The 16,973-nt window shown below is 50.4% G+C and overlaps 6 protein-coding genes across 6 annotated transcripts; 2 read left to right on the plus strand and 4 right to left on the minus strand.

The window, feature by feature from the left end:
- Positions 1-1,118: 1,118 nt before the first annotated feature.
- AtWU_06828 (GMC family oxidoreductase) lies at positions 1,119-3,021 on the minus strand (the record flags this gene model as incomplete). The annotated part of the gene is made up of 3 exons (XM_035501937.1): positions 1,119-1,327; positions 1,393-2,607; positions 2,679-3,021. The coding sequence occupies 3 exons, from the start codon at positions 3,019-3,021 to the stop codon at positions 1,119-1,121; spliced, it is 1,767 nt and encodes a 588-aa protein (XP_035357830.1).
- A 925-nt stretch (positions 3,022-3,946) lies between these two features.
- AtWU_06829 (GMC family oxidoreductase) lies at positions 3,947-5,608 on the minus strand (the record flags this gene model as incomplete). The annotated part of the gene is made up of 1 exon (XM_035501938.1): positions 3,947-5,608. One exon carries the CDS (start codon positions 5,606-5,608, stop codon positions 3,947-3,949), a length of 1,662 nt encoding a protein of 553 aa, XP_035357831.1.
- Positions 5,609-7,064: 1,456 nt separating this feature from the next.
- Positions 7,065-9,431, plus strand: AtWU_06830 (Pfs, NB-ARC and TPR domain protein; the record flags this gene model as incomplete). The annotated part of the gene is made up of 2 exons (XM_035501939.1): positions 7,065-8,058; positions 8,119-9,431. The coding sequence occupies 2 exons, from the start codon at positions 7,065-7,067 to the stop codon at positions 9,429-9,431; spliced, it is 2,307 nt and encodes a 768-aa protein (XP_035357832.1).
- Positions 9,432-9,655: 224 nt separating this feature from the next.
- On the minus strand, positions 9,656-10,558 carry AtWU_06831 (RNA methyltransferase; the record flags this gene model as incomplete). Its single annotated transcript, XM_035501940.1, has 4 exons — positions 9,656-9,900; positions 9,965-10,257; positions 10,312-10,410; positions 10,473-10,558. 4 exons carry the CDS (start codon positions 10,556-10,558, stop codon positions 9,656-9,658), a joined length of 723 nt encoding a protein of 240 aa, XP_035357833.1.
- A 219-nt stretch (positions 10,559-10,777) lies between these two features.
- On the plus strand, positions 10,778-11,935 carry AtWU_06832 (putative Golgi reassembly stacking protein; the record flags this gene model as incomplete). The annotated part of the gene is made up of 3 exons (XM_035501941.1): positions 10,778-10,951; positions 11,017-11,100; positions 11,153-11,935. 3 exons carry the CDS (start codon positions 10,778-10,780, stop codon positions 11,933-11,935), a joined length of 1,041 nt encoding a protein of 346 aa, XP_035357834.1.
- A 468-nt stretch (positions 11,936-12,403) lies between these two features.
- Positions 12,404-16,647, minus strand: AtWU_06833 (NACHT domain protein; the record flags this gene model as incomplete). The annotated part of the gene is made up of 2 exons (XM_035501942.1): positions 12,404-16,255; positions 16,315-16,647. The coding sequence occupies 2 exons, from the start codon at positions 16,645-16,647 to the stop codon at positions 12,404-12,406; spliced, it is 4,185 nt and encodes a 1,394-aa protein (XP_035357835.1).
- Between the last annotated feature and the right edge of the window lie 326 nt (positions 16,648-16,973).

Here is a 16,973-nt window from a genome sequence, read left to right on the forward strand (position 1 = left end):
TTACACTTCAAGTTTGACAAAAATTGGCCTATCATCTATTGATTCACCAAACTAAACCCATTGAAGGGTTTGAATATATTTTGCACGTTACAAATATACATAGCTTTGAGCTAGTAATTTCAATGTCATTATCTTTCTCGCTGTAGTGCCCGATAACCTTTCGATTCATGTGCTAATGGTACTAGGAATTGTTCTTCTAGTAGGAGACTCGGAGGAAGCTGTAATAAAATGAAAGCATGATACTTAACTTCGAGCCATTACTACTGTGTGTAGAAGTAGTATACTCTGCCAATTAGGTTGTAACTCACATTATGCATTTATCGAAGCTCAAATGAATGAAGGAATCCAAAGACAATAATTAGGTAGAAGTTGGAAAAGAGCGAGCCGACTACGAAAATAGCAAAGGTTGAGTGCCCTAACATTCAAATACAAGTTTACACCATTACTCTGTACTATAAGGATAGCCGAGACATGATTCTATGTAGATGAGAATGCAGGGTTGAGTCATTGAATACTCTCGTGGATAGGATGATGATCATATACACATTTCTCAGAAAATTTGGCTGGCTGAGATGCAGCACATTGGGCCTACCATCAGGGAACTGATGCTGGTATTTCGTATCTGAATAGCTTCTACAGTTCCCTGCGATCTATCTGAAGCCATATTTCGAAATAATCAAATTTTAATGCTTTTCCATCTACTGAGGAGAAAACACGCAACGAAACATCTGTACTCTTGGTCCTAGTTCTTAGCCACCGAAGGCATCTAATGATATGCATTTTTACGGGCCTTATTGCCGCTTCCGGTTACGTTATTAATGCACACCACTATTAGAAGACCGGACTTGTTGTATTTCTCTATGAATGTGCCGCGGGAGGCATTGACATTTCATCCTTTGACGCCCTTCAGCTGCAGTTGCTAGTTCACTACATTCATTTAACTTAGCCGCCTGAGTCGGATCATCTTCCCATCCCAGACCGTATCCCCGGGACTGAAACTCGCTCAAGAATGGAAATAGTTTCCGATCGCAGCTGTGAACTGGTGCCTATATCTTGTCTATATATATTTGTTGTTGTGACCGAAATGTCTAACTGGCACACTGCTTATCATCTGTAAGCTAGTAACTTTCCTTAATCAGATCGGAAGCCCTTTCAGCGACAGCATACAGAGTGCTGGTCAGATGGCCGCAGAGCTGGAATGGCAGGACTGATGCATCGACGACGCGAAGATTCTTGGTACCGTAAACCCTGAGCTCGGGGCTGACAACACCACCCTTTTCGCGGGGAAGCATGCTGTTGGTGCCAACAGGGTGGTAGTTGGTTCGGTCTGTGATGAGAAAAATGAGCAATCATGTTGAGAATGAGTCGTTTAGAAAGGTGAAAAAAACTTACAGTTTTCTTGAACCCACTTAGTCCAAGTGGAGCTGGACGCATTCGCAGGGAGCACTTCAAGACTGGGTGAGACTTCCTCGCCCACAAGACTGTTCAGAGGTGCAGTTCCCAAAGCCTTCCGAATGTACTGTGCCACCGTGATTTGAGCATCGGCATCCTGTCTGAACATGAAGTAGTTGGGATTGATGGCAGGGTAATCTGAAGCATTCGCAGACTGGATATGAACGCTGCCGCGGGAGAAGGGAAGAAGAGGCCAGTATTCGACCGCGAACGATTGTCCGCTCGGAGCGAAAACGACTTCTGCATAGGGGACCTGGGAGTTGAAGATCAGGTCGTACTGGCGCTCGAAAGCCTCAATGAGATTGGCCTCCTTCACAGCGCCATTGGAGGCATCAGCAACGGTCTTAGCATAGCTAGCAAGTTGGGACTTGACGTAGGAAGCCAAGGCAGTGACGTTATCGCCGTAGAGCTGGTTCACAGATGGCAGGACGGAGAAGGTTGCCAAACCAGTGAGGGTGTCGACGCCTTCCCAGGAAAGAGCGTTGTTGGTCTGATCCTGTAGGTTCTCCCCGACGGTGGTGATGTTGACCTTGACGGGGATATTGTGCTTATTGAGGATGTCAGGGTTTCCAATACCAGACAACTCAAGCAGGGCAGGGGATCTAAGCGCGCCGGCCGACAGGATGATCTCCTTGTCAGCGTAGATGGTTTCCGTGCCGTAAGCGTTAGTAACTTCAATGCCGACGGCAACAGCCTCTCCTTGGGTGGAGTTGGCCCAGATGACCTTGTTCGCACGAGTATTGGAAATGATCTTCAGGTTTGAGCGGGCTTCATAAGGCCAGTAGTAAGCCCTGGCAGCATCTTCGCGGACATTCATCTCCCGGTCCAGCGTGTCAGGGTGAACAGTGAACCCGACCATCTTGCCGCCTTCAGAATCGGGGTTATACTGAACGCCCAGTTTCTCAAAGGTTTGTTCAAGAACAGGGAAGACGCTGCTGTTGGTCATGGAAGTAGGCCAACCGACCTTCAGAGGGCCGTTCAAACCATGATAGCTAGCGTTGTAGTTGGCACCATGAGCGATCTGGTCCTTGGTCGGCACCTGGAAGCCTTCCGACTTCTTATAATATTGAAACAGGTTCTTCCAGTTCCAACCCTTGTTTCCGAGCACTTCCCAATTGTCAATTTGTACGTCTTCGGCCCGAGTATAGGACATTCCTGTTGTAAAAGATTTAGTCAGTATCATAGTATCTATCATATGCTTGTAAGGAAAAGAAAGAATGACTTACCATTGATCGTGCTCGTACCACCAAGTGCCTTTCCAGCACGAATCGTCTGCCGTAGGCCTCCCGCATATGTCTGGTTCTCGGTTTGGTAGGCCCAGTCGACCTCCGTTCCGAATGCCGTGCTGTAGCCCATGACATTAGACACATTGAAGTTATTCAATGCGGATTCACCAGCCTCAATGACGGCTACAGTGACATTCTTCAATTCTGAGAGTCTGTTTGCAACAACCAAACCACTGGTGCCTCCGCCGACGATGACGAAATCATAGTGAGGGGGTAAGTCGGTGTGACTTTGGGCTGCTGCGCCTAACGAGAAGGCCGCGAGAGCAAGTGAGGAAAGAAGCATCTTGGTGATAGATGCAGGAGGGTTTGGAAGTTATTGAATGTATCCCAATGATGAGCAACATTACGATCAGAGACAGACCCTGTCTCTTTATACAGGCATTGAAGAGGGCAACATGTCTACCACCCATAGAGAGGCTTCTAGAAAAAGCCCTCAAAGAATCCTAATGCTAAAACATTGACCCACCCACTGTAATGCCGTTAAACTCTTGAAGTGCTAGTCAAAGCCAAAGTTTCTTCGCTTCAGCAAATGTCAGTGATCGGTCATGATTATCAAACAGCGGGATTCAAGGGTCTTTGAGTCTCGCCACGCGGGAAGCTCCATATCAAAGTGGATACTTTGGTTATAACCAGCCAACCCCGAAGGACGGGGTCCTGGAATACGGATTTGTAATAGACTGATTAATCCTTAACCTAGAATTATAATCCTGGTTCTCTTAATTCCGCTCCTCAGACATGTCGCAGACCGAAATGGGGCGTTTGTTTGCATGTACGGCAAACCGATTTCATAGCGCTAGTGCCGGAGTGAGACCGAATCTATATCCGGCATTCCGAAGCGGCATCCCGATTACATATTGCGGCAGCGTAGGCGGCAATTCCGATCAGAGAGCACCTGTCGGTCCACTTCGTGCACCATGAAATGTCTTGCGGTTTGCTTCCGCTATATTCTCCGCCAAGGAATACTTTAGGGATTTATCCGTTCTTACAACGGTCCATGAAAGGAGGAAGTTCAAAGTTAAATTAGTTCAATGTAAGCGTGCCTTTCGTACTCCGGTGGCTGAAGCAACGCCGGTAATTGCTATCATTATAGCCTCTTTGTCAGCCATGACTACTTCTACAATGAATTGGGGATCGTATTGGATAGAGAGAGAAAGACAACAGCTTTATCCTCGTCAATTTTTCGACTAAGACCATAAACGTCCTACAGGCTAGTTCAATAGTAGATCCGCCGCCTTTTCTGCTACTGCATAAAGGATAGCCTGATAATGCGCCGCGAGAGGCATAGGCAGCACACTAGCATCCGCAACTCGCAGTCCTTTCACGCCCTTCACCCGCAGTTGAGTATCCACGACCTTGCCCATAGACGCCGAGCCACCTGGGTGAAAGAATGTGATCGCACCATTGTTGATGTTGCTGTCAATTTCCTCATCGGTGGACTCGAGTGTAATGGGTTCACTGCCCGGTCTGGGTACTTCGTGCTCCACCATATCTTGACCCTCCGGCGTGTCTAGGATGAGCCTGGCCACTCTCCGGATTCCGTCGCGGAAAATCGCTCGGTCCACTTCCTTAGAACAATAGTTGGGATCAATGACGGGTGCACTTTCCGGATTTGCATTAGCCAGAGTGATCTGGCCTCTTGCTGTAGGGGCCATCAAGAGGACAGCCGTGCTGATGTGGGTGCCATCCATTGCGGTCTCAAAGCCAGTTACGGCGCGACTCATCGGTGCGTAAATGACCAGAACCTCAGTGTGCGCAAAGCCCGCCTCAAAGTATGGGTGATCTTTGGGTGGGTTGTGCCCGTCGTCTGCTTTGAACGCCTTGATCAACTCCTTCGCAGGAGTCTGTAGCGTCACGTTCCAATCATAAGGTACCCCCATGCCATACGCTGGACTATGCCAAAGGGGCGTTCCCATAGAGAGACCCTGTTCAGGGTGACGCAATTTCCACCATTGGGGGAAGCACATGTGATCATGGAAGTTACGACCCACTTCTGGGGCATTCACAAGCTGTAGGATGTTGTGTTTTGCCAACTCTTCTGCAGGTCCAATTCCAGAGAGCATTAGAACCTGTGGGGTACGGTACGCTCCAGCAGAGATAACCACTTCTCTTGTGGCATGGTATTCTTGTCCATCGACGACTTGAACTCCTGTCGCGACCTGCTCACCGTTTAGGTCTTTGAGAACCACCTTTGCGACCAGAGTATCGGTAACAATGGTAATGCCTTGACGCCCGGACAATCCGTACGCCTCACTAGCAAGCTGACGCTGTCCTTCACGCCAGTTCTCTCCAAAGTGAGCTAGGCCCAGCGGGCTTCCAGCGTTGGCATCAGGGTTGAACTTCACGCCAAGTCGTTCCCATGCAGAGCGAACAGGCTCCTTAAGGGGATATTTTCGGTCCGGGCTGGTGAGCTCGACAATAGTATTGGTGATGGGGCCGCTGGTGCCGTGAACAGCCTGGTCAACATTGGGATCGTAGTGTGTCTCGACGCGCCTGAAGTAAGGAAGTAGACCTTCGTAGCTCCAGCTAGAGTCCCCGACAAGCTTTGCCCAGAGGTTGTAGTCGGCAGCGTTTCCGCGGGTCCAGGTCCCGTAGTTTGTTGCTGTGCCTCCACCCAGTGCCTTTCCTGCCGCGTTGTAGCATTCGCGATTGTTGAGATGCTTCTGTGGCACCGTAGTGTAGTCCCAGTCCAGAGGCGAGTGATGAGCACCGAAGCATGCCAATGGAGTGCTAGTGAGAGGATGATCGACCACGCTAGGTCCGGCTTCAATGATCAAGATCCTCAGTGACTCGTCTTTCTCAGCCAGCCGACCAGCCAGTGCACAGCCCGTCAGGCCTCCACCGACAATGATATAATCGTAAGAGTCAGGCATGGCTAGTATGACTTGACTTTTATGAGTAGTAACCGGAAATTGAAGAAGATGTGGATTTGCAAAAGAGAGAGTAGGACTATGTCAAAGTGGTGAAGCTGTTGACAATCGAGAGGAGGGGGTAGGGCTACTGGGGGTATTTAACTGTTCATCTCACTCAAGGCTGACCAGACCAGCCAAGCCAAGACAGCTACGGAAGGTCGTAAGAGGAGATTCCGTCCATTCTTGATGGCAGTAAAATCCCAAAATAGACCCAGAGAATTGATTGGTTTTCGTACTGCGGTAAGCCCCTCTTAGTTGGCAGTCAACAAACAATTTACAAGGAATAGACAAAGAAACGCGATCCCACCAGCTCTAAGCAAGGCGCATTAGCCTGCAGTAGCACTTATTGAACCCTGAATGCTATACCCTATCACCGCTTATGGAGACCGGGCTTTTGCACTAGCATGCATTAACACAGGGCAGTCAAAAAGCCATGTTACTTCGGATTGGCCAAGACTTACAGGTGCTTTTTCTTGTCACAAGATGAGACCTAATAAGCGTTACCCCCAATTATCGAAAAGGCTTATCCCAACAGCAGAGCGTACGCCATGCCAGCTAGGAACGAACGCCGTCGATCATCCGGCCAACTGCAGCTTCCCGCGAGGCTAGCTATATGAGATCAACTATTCATTCCCCGTCCTGGCCTTTCGTACGAATCATTACCCTTCCCCAAGCAACCGTGTAAGTAAACGAATATGGCCTCAAGGCCTGTCCGGGATTCGTAAATTCGGTGTTACAATTGTCGACGTACGTAAAATAATCTGGAGGTCAGTTGAATTTCATATGCAGACTATCAAAGCGAAAGCTCGACTCCTAAGAAATGGGCCTAAAAGAGGCTATAAGCTTTGCACACATCTGAACCAGCGTATGCCTCACAGGGATATTCTTTGGCACATAACAGCCTCTGAATTACGTGGGAATCAACCCATGGAAGACTGGAAGTCAGGACACGTATTCCTGTCTTTCCCCTATAACCCATACTATCACCGCTGGTGCTTCATCTTTCTTGTCTGCTGCGTCTGTACTTAGGTAGGCTGATGAGTATGTTGTGTAGGTACTGCGACATCTGTTATCTGCCCTGTGACCTTTACGATACTGGTGAGTAAGAGGGGAAGGGGGAGATGAAGGCGCGGCATCCCACAATTGTTCAACTCCTATAGAGGTTCAAAATTGCCTATTAAATGAGGAGCCACTAGCTTACGGGAGGCTATTGCGATGCCACTATCATGCATGAGGACCCCTCTGCTGCGGCGCGTATTGCAGCCATGTGGTTGGCGGATGGAACGACGAGGCTCAGATCACAGTCTCATAACCCCCACAATCAAAATGGATGACTGTCGGCCGCACACGAATAGTATATCATGCTTTGAGTATTCGATATAGAGCGGGCTTGCTTGGACTTTAGCCCTGAGGACAAATGCGCCCCAAAAGCCGTGACGATTTTACAATCGCGATCATTTGCGCTCTTCCCTTAGAGGCAGACGCCGTCGAAGCGCTTTTTGACGAAACGTATGATCGTCTCTGCAAGTATTACGGAAAGCAGCAGGGAGATGCAAATTGGTACGTTAACGGACGAGTCGGCAAGCACAATGTCGTACTCTGCTATATGCCCGGAATGGGCAAAATTAGCGCGGCGAGTGTCGCCTCGAGCCTGAAAATAAGCTACACGAGCGTTCAACTTGCTTTGCTTGTTGGTATATGCGGAGGCGCTCCGAACTCTTCGAAAAGCCAGGATATCTTTCTTGGTGACGTTGTCGTCAGTGACAGTGTCGTTACATACGAGTTTGGTGGAGAGCAGTCTGTTCATGACAGGCCCGGAAGGCCCAGTCGCGAGATTCGAACCCTGCTTGGTCGATTGGGAACACCCTCTGCCCAGACCGGTCTTCAGTCTCATTTGTTACACTATCTTGAGGTTCTCAACCAGAATGAGAAAAGGTGGGACCACCCAGGCATTGAAGATGTCCTTTTTGAGAGTTCTCATCTTCATAAACATCGCGAGCATTACCCTGATCTAGATTGCTGCTGCTTGAAAGGCAGCTCGCCAGATGAGATCTGCGAAAATGCACTGGAGAGTGATTGTGATTCTCTCGGCTGTGGCAAGAGCACTGTAATGCGTTTTCGCAATCCTTCTACAGCGAACAAAGTTTCTATTCATGTCGGGCCAGTCGCCTCTGGCAATACAGTCATGAAGTCTGGCAAGCACCGTGATAACATCATCAAACGATACAAGGTCATTGGCTTCGAGATGGAGGGAGCAGGGGTGTGGGAATGTCTGCCATCACTTATAATTAAAGGTGTGTGTGATTATGCGGATAGCCATAAAAACAAGTTATGGCAAGCCTACGCTGCAGCGACTGCCGCCTCCACCGCAAAGGCTTTCTTAGAACACTGGACACCTCAGGCACAGGAAAGTGAGTACACTGAGAATCTCCTGGTTGTGCTTCGTACTTACTGACTGTCTCGTTCCATAGCCCTCTTGGACACCAGTAATACTTATCACTTCATGGTCCCGTTTTCGAGAAATCCACGCTTTCTGGGTCGCAAAGACGAAATCAAACATTTATGGAGCTTACTTTCGGCACCGGAAGGACCAAGAAGACTCGCTATTACTGGATTAGGAGGTATTGGTAAGACGCAAATAGCGCTGGAACTGGCCTATCTTATGCGGGAACATGATGCTGAATGCTCAGTATTCTGGATACCAAGCACCAGTGACGAAGCTATCGAGCAAGCTTGTATAGCCATTGCGCAACAGCTGGGGTTCCAGTATACCAAGCCAGATGAGGTGAAGGAACGACTCAAAGAATACCTATGCCAGGCGAGCGAGGAGTGGGTATTGATCTTCGATGGCGCCGATGACATGGATATGTGGATGAACGGCAGCGGTACGACTGCGCCTCTCAAGGAGTTCCTTCCTTCTAGTAGCCACGGCCGCATTATCTACACTACTCGCAACCGGAAATTAGCTGTGAAGCTTGCATCGCGTGATGTGATACGTGTGGGAGATCTTGATGAAGTGGTCGGAGTGGAACTACTGGAGAAATCCTTGATTCAACAAGATCTGGCTCAAGATAGGGATGCTGTGGCAAATCTTGTGAAGCAGTTAGCCTTCCATCCAAAGGTTATTACACAAGCTGCCGCATATATGAACGAAAATGGGATAGGAGTGTATGATTATCTGATGCTTCTCCACGAGCAGGAGGAAGATGTCGTGGAGCTTCTCAGTGAGCATTTCGAAGCTGATGGGCGCTACGAGGGCTCCAACAACCCAGTAGTCCTGACATTGTTCGCCTCGTTTCGTCAAATCGAGAAGCTTGATTCGCTGGCTACCGAGTACCTCTCACTTTTGGCCTGTCTCGGCCAGCAAAGTATACCGGAATCGTTTCTTCCACGACCAGTGTCGAAAAGAAAGATGGTTGAAGCCCTTGGGCTTCTAAAAGCCTATTCATTCATTACTATCCGACCAAGTGATAGGTGCATAACTCTGCATCGTCTGGTGCATCTAGCAGCTCGGCATTGGAAGAGGAGTCAGGACCACCTGGAACTTTACACGCACAAGGCAGCAGAGCGGCTGAGTGAGGTTTTGAATGATAACGATATCAGCGAGAAGCATCGGAGACGATACGCACAACACGCAGAATTTCTACTCCATGAACTTCGGCTTATGGCAGTCCAAGCGCAATGGAACATACGTGTCAGCTCTGGTGGTGATGAAAGTGGGGCAATGGAAGAGGGACTGCTTGTGCAGGGGGCGAATACATTATCCCATAGCCTGGAGCCATGAGATCCGAGACGCATGTAGCATACAGATGGTACTGCATTAGCATAGCCAAGGTGGCAAAATCAGAAAAGATTGGTTATGACAGTGATACTGGGAATGGTAGTAGTACACTAAACGGCATCCGAGGACTCCAGGCAATGTTCGAAAGGTTGTCCAGTAGAAGAATGTAACGAGACAGGAATATAAGGAAAAAAAAGTCGAAAGAAAAGAAGATTATTTGAAAAGCGTCATTCAAGGTTAAATCCACCATAATAAACACACAACGCCTTGCTAGCACCTTCCATGCAGTAATGCATCACCACTGACTTTTGACCCTCCTTGACAACCTTGGCCATCTGCTTGACGTCCGATGTCCGAGGAAGATAGAGTACCATGTGTTCCGTAAACATAGAATACTCCTTGTAAAGCTTTGCGAGGGAGTACGGCTCCATAGTACTCAGGTTGAACACCGCGTCGGAGCGATACCCGGGGCCTATAACGGATCAGCTGGCTTCTCAAAAACCTAAAGGGTGTAAGGGGAAAAAATGGGCACATACCACCCCACGGCGGACTAGCAAACAAGACACTATACGGTGCCAGATCCTTCAGCTGATTCTTGATAATTTCGAAACAATCACCCTCAAACCAGGTGATCTTGTCCGCCACGCCGTAGATCTTGGCGTTGTGTTTAGCGCACTGCAGGACAGCGGGATTTTTCTCGATAGCGTAGACGCGCTTCCATCTACCGGACAGTGCGAAAGCGATGGAGTTGCCACCCGCACCCGCGAATGCATCTACCAGGATGCTGCGTCCTGCGGGGGCGGACTGAGCCATGTGTTCTGCTATTTTGCTGAATTAATGAATTAGTTGCTTGGCTCCTGATAGTGGACAAGAGAACACATACTTTGCCACGGGCTCGGGCGTGACACCAAACCAGGCATCATCTGTCAGCCAAACACCCTCATCGTACTTGGAGAAGATCTTGTAGCGCTGCGCCCAATAACTGTTCCGCAGTGTTAGTCGATTTCGGTTCCGCAACGTAAGGACGAGGGATGATGGTCTTACTTTTGAATATCCCACGGCACCTCGCCAAGATCATTATAATGATGTACTTCCTCCGGGGGAACCTCCACGGTAGGGTCTCGAGCCATGATCGCAGTATAAATGAGAGTTGATCAAGGACTGAAGCTAAAGGCGGAGCGCAATCGCATCGCGACGATTATCGGCCATTGCGATAAGCGATAACCGGTGTTTGCAATGTTTGCAGCGCCGGGCAGCTCTCCACGTTGCGCATCTGGCTTTCCTCCGCACTGCCCAATGCTCCCATCCTTTCTCCCCACAAACATATACCCCCCTTCCTCGAAGCAGACATGTTCGGGGCTCTTAATCGATTTATTGGCTTGGATGCTGAGCCTACCCGACAGGCGCGGGCTCAAAGCACCAGCGACAACTCCTTTGGGTTCCAGGTCCTCCGCAACAAGGATGCGGAGCTCCCTCTGGAGCCGTGGTTCGATTTCATTGTCGGGATTAATGGGCGGTTAATAGTGAGTAGACACGACTCCTCAGACAAAGCTGTCTCTATGCGCGGGCTGGACTAACTACCTATCAGGAGGACCCCGACCCCAACCTCTTCGCTACGGAAGTGCGCAACTGCGCCGGATCCAGCGTGACCTTTGAAGTCTGGAGTGCCAAGGTACAAACAAACCCAATAACCTCCTCTGTACTCGACTAATCCCATCATATAGGGTCAAAAAACACACACCGTCTCCATCCCCGTCCCCGCATCCAACCCCGACCTGGGCCTGGCCCTCCAACTAGCCCCCCTCTCCTCCACCCAAAACATCTGGCACGTCCTCTCGATTCCATCTCCACTCAGCCCCGCCTACCGCGCAGGTCTCCTTCCACACTCCGACTACATCATCGGCACTCCGAGCGGGACATTACGCGGGGAATCAGCACTCGGGGAACTCGTCGAAGACCACTTGAACCGCACACTAGTCCTATGGGTATACAACAGCGAGTTTGACGTGGTGCGCGAGGTTGAGCTGGTGCCGACACGGGGCTGGGGAGGAGAAGGAGCGCTAGGTGCGGAACTGGGATTCGGTGCACTACATCGGTTGCCGGTAGGGTTGGGCGAGGAAGTCGAGGGACCCGGCGAGGTGGTCTTCGAGACACGGGATGACGGCTCGTCCGCGCCAGTAGTGGAAGCTCTGGGTCAGGGACCCCCGCCGTCTGGGCATTTCCTCGTCCCGGCTAATATGACCTCCCCTCCGCCGTTGTCGGGACCTCCGAGGAATATGGCGGCGTCGCCCGCTAGTCACTCGTCTGCGGGTCGTCGGCATAAGACGCGTCATACCGGGTCAGCTGCGGCAGTATCGTTTGATGACTACTTTGCGGAGGGCGAGCAGAAGAGCAAGGAGCAGGACTTTGCGCCGTCCCGCAGGGGAACGCCGCTACCGCCTCCGCCCAAGGCTGGGGTGCGGTCACCGCCTAGCTCGGTCAGTCCGGCGCCAGCGGCTGCCCAATAGACTAGGGCTAAGAGATCAATTGTGTACAGTAGTCATGAAGATCGGTTATTATGATGGCCTAATAGGTCTTGTCATGCATTCTTTCCCAGTAACTAGGCCACTATTGCACTGCTGCATCACGGAAGCGATATCTAATTAAATTTTACATTCCGATTAAGGCGTGACTTGGCGCCGCTTTAGGCTTACTGGGAGGCCAAGGGCAATGAGTAAAGGAAGGTAAGAGGACGGGATTTGCAATGGCAGTTGCTAAGCATCTTTTGGAGGGGAAACATAAAGCCGGTCATTGGTTTCTTGATTACATGCCTAGTAGTAGTAGTAGTAGTAGTAGTAGTAGTAGTAGTAGTAGTAGTAGTAGTAGTAATAGCAGCCAGCTGTCGTGAATCGGACCCCAGCACTGAATACTATATATCTAACCCAACGCCCATCATAGTAACGAACAGCTACTACTATGACCACTTGTTGAACTAATTATAATTGACGGCGTTCATCTTGATATTCAGTCATGGTGATCCACCGGTAGTCTTGCAGATTGGCCATATAGAAAGGGTCTATTGCCTCGAGCACATTGATCACGTCTTCATGGCCGTACTGCCGTGCAATCTCCAAGGCGCTTTGGCCATTTTTATCCAGTTGACACAGCTCCACGCCCGGGGTGCCGGCCAGAATGGCAACAACACTCGCGTGGCCCCTCTTCGCCGCTATCCCTAGCGGGGTATGCCCCAATATATCGCGCCGGTTGAGCTCGATGCCAGGACATGCGACCAACACCTTCACAACTCCTGCATGGCCATTGCAGGAGGCAATCCAAAGAGGAGTTCCGCGGGAATAGGATGCAATCTCGGTATGATTCGCAGCCGCGCCGCTGTCGATCAGGATCCTGACAACGGCGTCATGTCCGTGCTCAGCGGCTGTCCACAGCGGTGTTGCAGCATTAGGATGTCCCATGTTGACAGTCACTCGTCCAGTAGCCAGTAGAGCTTGAACGATATCGCTGTGACCATTCGCTGCAGCCTTTAAGAGCGGCGTATATCCCGTATAATCGGGGCACTCCACATCAACCCCATGAGTGCTTGCCAGGATACTGACAACCTCAGTATGGCCATTGTTCACAGCGGCCCACAGCGGCGTTGTGCCGTTATGGCCCTTGCTATTGAGATTCACCTGATCAGCGGAGACCAGGATCTGGACTATTTCCACGTGCCCCTTGGATGCCGCTACCCAGAGCGCTGTCCTGCCGTGACTGCCTAGGAAGTTCAGATCGACCCCTTTCGTATTAGCTAAAACCTTGACAATACCACTGTTGCCACAGTCCGCAGCCGCCCAGAGTGGTGTTACGCCTTGATGATCCCTCCGATTAAGAAGGACCCGACCGGTAGAGACGAGTATTGCCACTATCTCGTCATATCCTTCCTCGACAGCTCGCTGCAGAGGAGTCGTGCCATCGTGGCTTTGCCGGTCGACGTCAGTTCTTGCGATGGCAACCAGTAACCTGACAATACTATCGTTGCCGAGATGGATGGCTGCTTCCAACGGGGTGCCTGCTCCAACTCCGCTGTGGTTCGGGTCTAGATCCTCCATTGTTATCATAGCTTGGATGGCGTCTTCGTGACCGTTCAATACCGCTTCCCACAGTGCCGAAAGGCCAGCTTTGTTGAGATGATTGATATTCACTCGGCCCGAGCTCCCCAGGTATTTGACAATGTCTGTATAGCCTTTCGAAGCAGCAACACAGAATGGCGTTTCCCCACGAGCGTCAGGTACGTCCAGGTCATAGTCCTGATGTTGGCATATTGACTGGACGACCTCCAAGTGCCCATTTGCGGTTGCTAACCACAACGGCGTCTCCCCCTTTTTGTTAGCCATCGATGCCGCTTGGGAGCCCTTCTCCTTTAGCCGCGCGTGTTCGAGAAGAAGATTGAAAATAATTGGAGGGCCCTTGACGCTGGCGGCAAGATGAAGGGCCGAGTCTCCGGATGGCGTCACAGCCAAGATGTCTGTGTGCTGGCCTGACAGAAACAAAGGTATTGCTTCCACAAAGTTGTGAAGCGTAGCTGTCATAAGGGGAGTATAGCCGTCAGAATCTGCTTGGTTCAGATTCACCCGGTCGCAAGCAAGAAAGCATTTGGTCAGCTCGACATCTTTTCGGATTATTGCAGACGTCAGATGTGTTTTTCCTGACGGGCCTACTGCATTCGGCATCACAACTTCACTCTTCAACAAGGACTCAATTACAGCGATGTGTCTCCCATTGATGGCCCAAGATAGTGGTGACTGTCCGAAAAGGTCGTCGGTATGCCGAGCACCACGGGCGAGGAGCCAGTCAACAAGCGCCAGACTCCCGCGCTGACAGGCATGTGACAACGGTGTCCGTCCAGAGGAGTCGGGTTTGTCATAGCCATGGGTGTCTAATATGGTCATCAGGAGTTTATTCAGGTGTGGCGTGTTGAGGTCTAGATACCAGATATGCTCCTGCCACCAGGCCACTGCATATTGGTAAAAGGCCCAGGGCACGGCGTCACTTGCCCTGGAGGCTTGCAGGCGTTGCAATAGACTATAACCGACATCCGAATCCTTACTCCTCTTCATTTTCAGCAGCTTCAACGCAATTCCTTGTGATTGGCCACGAGAGGAAACTGCTGAATGGATCACTGCCGTTGTCACCGAGATAGAGCTGATTTTAGGTGTCTTAACCGCTGACAATTGCTTGTAGAAATTTTCGTAGCTCAGGTATGTCGCAATAGTCTCTGCCATGGTTTGATTTGCAGGCATCAAGTCGTGATGGTTTTCACGGTGGTCACAAAGAAATGTTCTCACACTATGATGTACCATGCGAATACTCGAGTTTTCTTCATCTACAGTAAGTAGACCCCCACAACAAGCCAACGTGGAATGTATGTCATTGAGTATCCTTGCAGGGTCCCAGAAGGTCTTCCAGGGGATGACACTGAGGGCTTCTCTCATTTCCTCTGTGGTCAGTGGCCTGCACGCGGTCACAACCAGATCCAAAATCTTGGATTGATACGTGCTCCCGGAAAGGCTAGACCTTTCCAGTATCATCGTGTATAACGCTGAAAGATCTCTAGGCAGATTGGCAATGGCCTCTCGTATATCTGCGTCTGTCCTCTCAAGACACAGAGCTTCTATCTGCAGAGCCACCCACAGGAACATGCCCTCCGCTCCTTGGGAGAGGCTATCTCGAACGTCGAGGACAAGGGCAGGGTCGTTTATTACGAGCTTCCCACATTCAAGACATCTCTCTAGTTCGGCGTTGATGAAGGCATCAATGTCAGATTTGTTGGCTGTCACGGACCAACATCGCTGATTTTGAAGTTGTTTGAGTTCTTGCAGAGAATCGGCAGGCTCCGGCCTGACAGACACGCACAATGCAAGCTTGATCAATTTTTGGATCTCCTGTAAAGACTCCAGAATAACCTGTCGCACTTTTCCGTCGCAATGCATAAGACCATCAAGTACGAAAAGGGCCTCGAAGTGCGGCGGTAGCAGATGTCTTAGTAAAGTAAGAATTCCGTCAACCTCGAGTGATTGTTTGTCTCCCAGGACATCCCGTGCGGAGTCGAGATCGCTTTCTGATTGCAGCAGCTGTCGCGCTAGAGAGCCTATAACTGTTTTCGGCGTTAAGCTCTGCGTCGAATCGTGTTGGCAGAAGAAATACGCCACCACTGCTTTCCTTTCCAAATCCAAGTTCAAGTCATCCACCATATTGGCGAGAATCACGGATTTTCCCGATCCCAGCTTGCCTGTACATACGAGTGTACGCGACTGCAGCCCTTCAGAACCTCGTGGGGCCTTCCACTGCTTGTAGACCATTGAGGTCTCCAAGAGAGTGGTAGCACCGAGCTTGCGGATCCGCTTCCAGTCCTGTTCGTAGTCGTAGGTGGAGCACGCATCCAGTACGCGCTGGCGCGCTCTAAGCCTCCTTGCGTGGGATTGAGATTCAAAGCGTCTCGCGACCCGAGATCTAAACCATGAATTGTCTTCGGCCACCAGGGATAGTTGCTGAACCATCTGTAGGTTCACTTCTTCTTTGATGGCAGTAGCCCAGATCTCCAGGTCAGATTGGTAGCCTTTCAGAGCAGACGTGAACGTAGAAACCCACTGGCCTATAGCCGTCTTCCGACTCAGTTTCATAGCGTGATGGCACAATTGCACGACAACAATGAAATATTCCAGCATTGATGTTCTGAGACGTTGCGATGTAGGATAGACGGCGCCCATTAGTTGATAGCGAGGTGCAGAGCGGCCCACGGCCATGAGCATGGACGATAGTTGTTCAAAGTAGGTCGAGTATTTGACAATGGACTGAAGACCCTATCAGAGAGGCTTTCCACCGACCGACATACATGCTGCAGAATACTTACCAGAAGCGACATTCGTACCACAGCCCAGATGCCACAGGCTAGGAGGCTCTGCGATGCGCCCAGAACGATGTCCCCGAGTGCAGCGAACTCCTGCACCGCCTGAAGAATGCTCGTGAGCCGTGAGCCGAAACATTGTCCTCGAAGGCCAGCCGATCGGTTGATTTCTGCAGTCAATTGCATCACATCCCGGACACTTGGAGGGATGCCAGCGGCTTGGTATGACCGCAGCGTCGCCTTCTCCCGCGATGAGCAATCGGCTTGAAATTCGGAAATAGCCTGCCCCAGACGGACTTCGGGTTTCAGTCTCGCAGCTTTGGTAAGAGCGGTGGTCATCGTGGACCCGAGCTGCGGAACAAGTAGCAATACATCGACCACTTCAGGGGAGATGAAAAGGATGCAGAATCAGAAAAGGGAGGAAACAACAACACAGTGACAAGGCTGTGGTGTGTGTGGGGGAGATGAAGAAGGAAGGCAGTGCTTTGTGCCGCCACTAACAATGGCCAATCACAACACATCCCGGCTGTTCATCATGGGAATAGCAAGTACTACTAGGGTTAAGTAGTAGTAAGTAAGTAAGTACTAATCGAGAAGATGTTGGGTACGATCAATTGATGATAAGTAATCCCCTCGATGAATGGAGAATAGAAGAAGAGTACTAC

The sequence above is a fragment of the Aspergillus tubingensis genome, assembly GCF_013340325.1.
Source record: "Aspergillus tubingensis WU-2223L DNA, scaffold_8, whole genome shotgun sequence".
NCBI classification, from domain to species: Eukaryota; Fungi; Ascomycota; class Eurotiomycetes; order Eurotiales; family Aspergillaceae; genus Aspergillus; species Aspergillus tubingensis.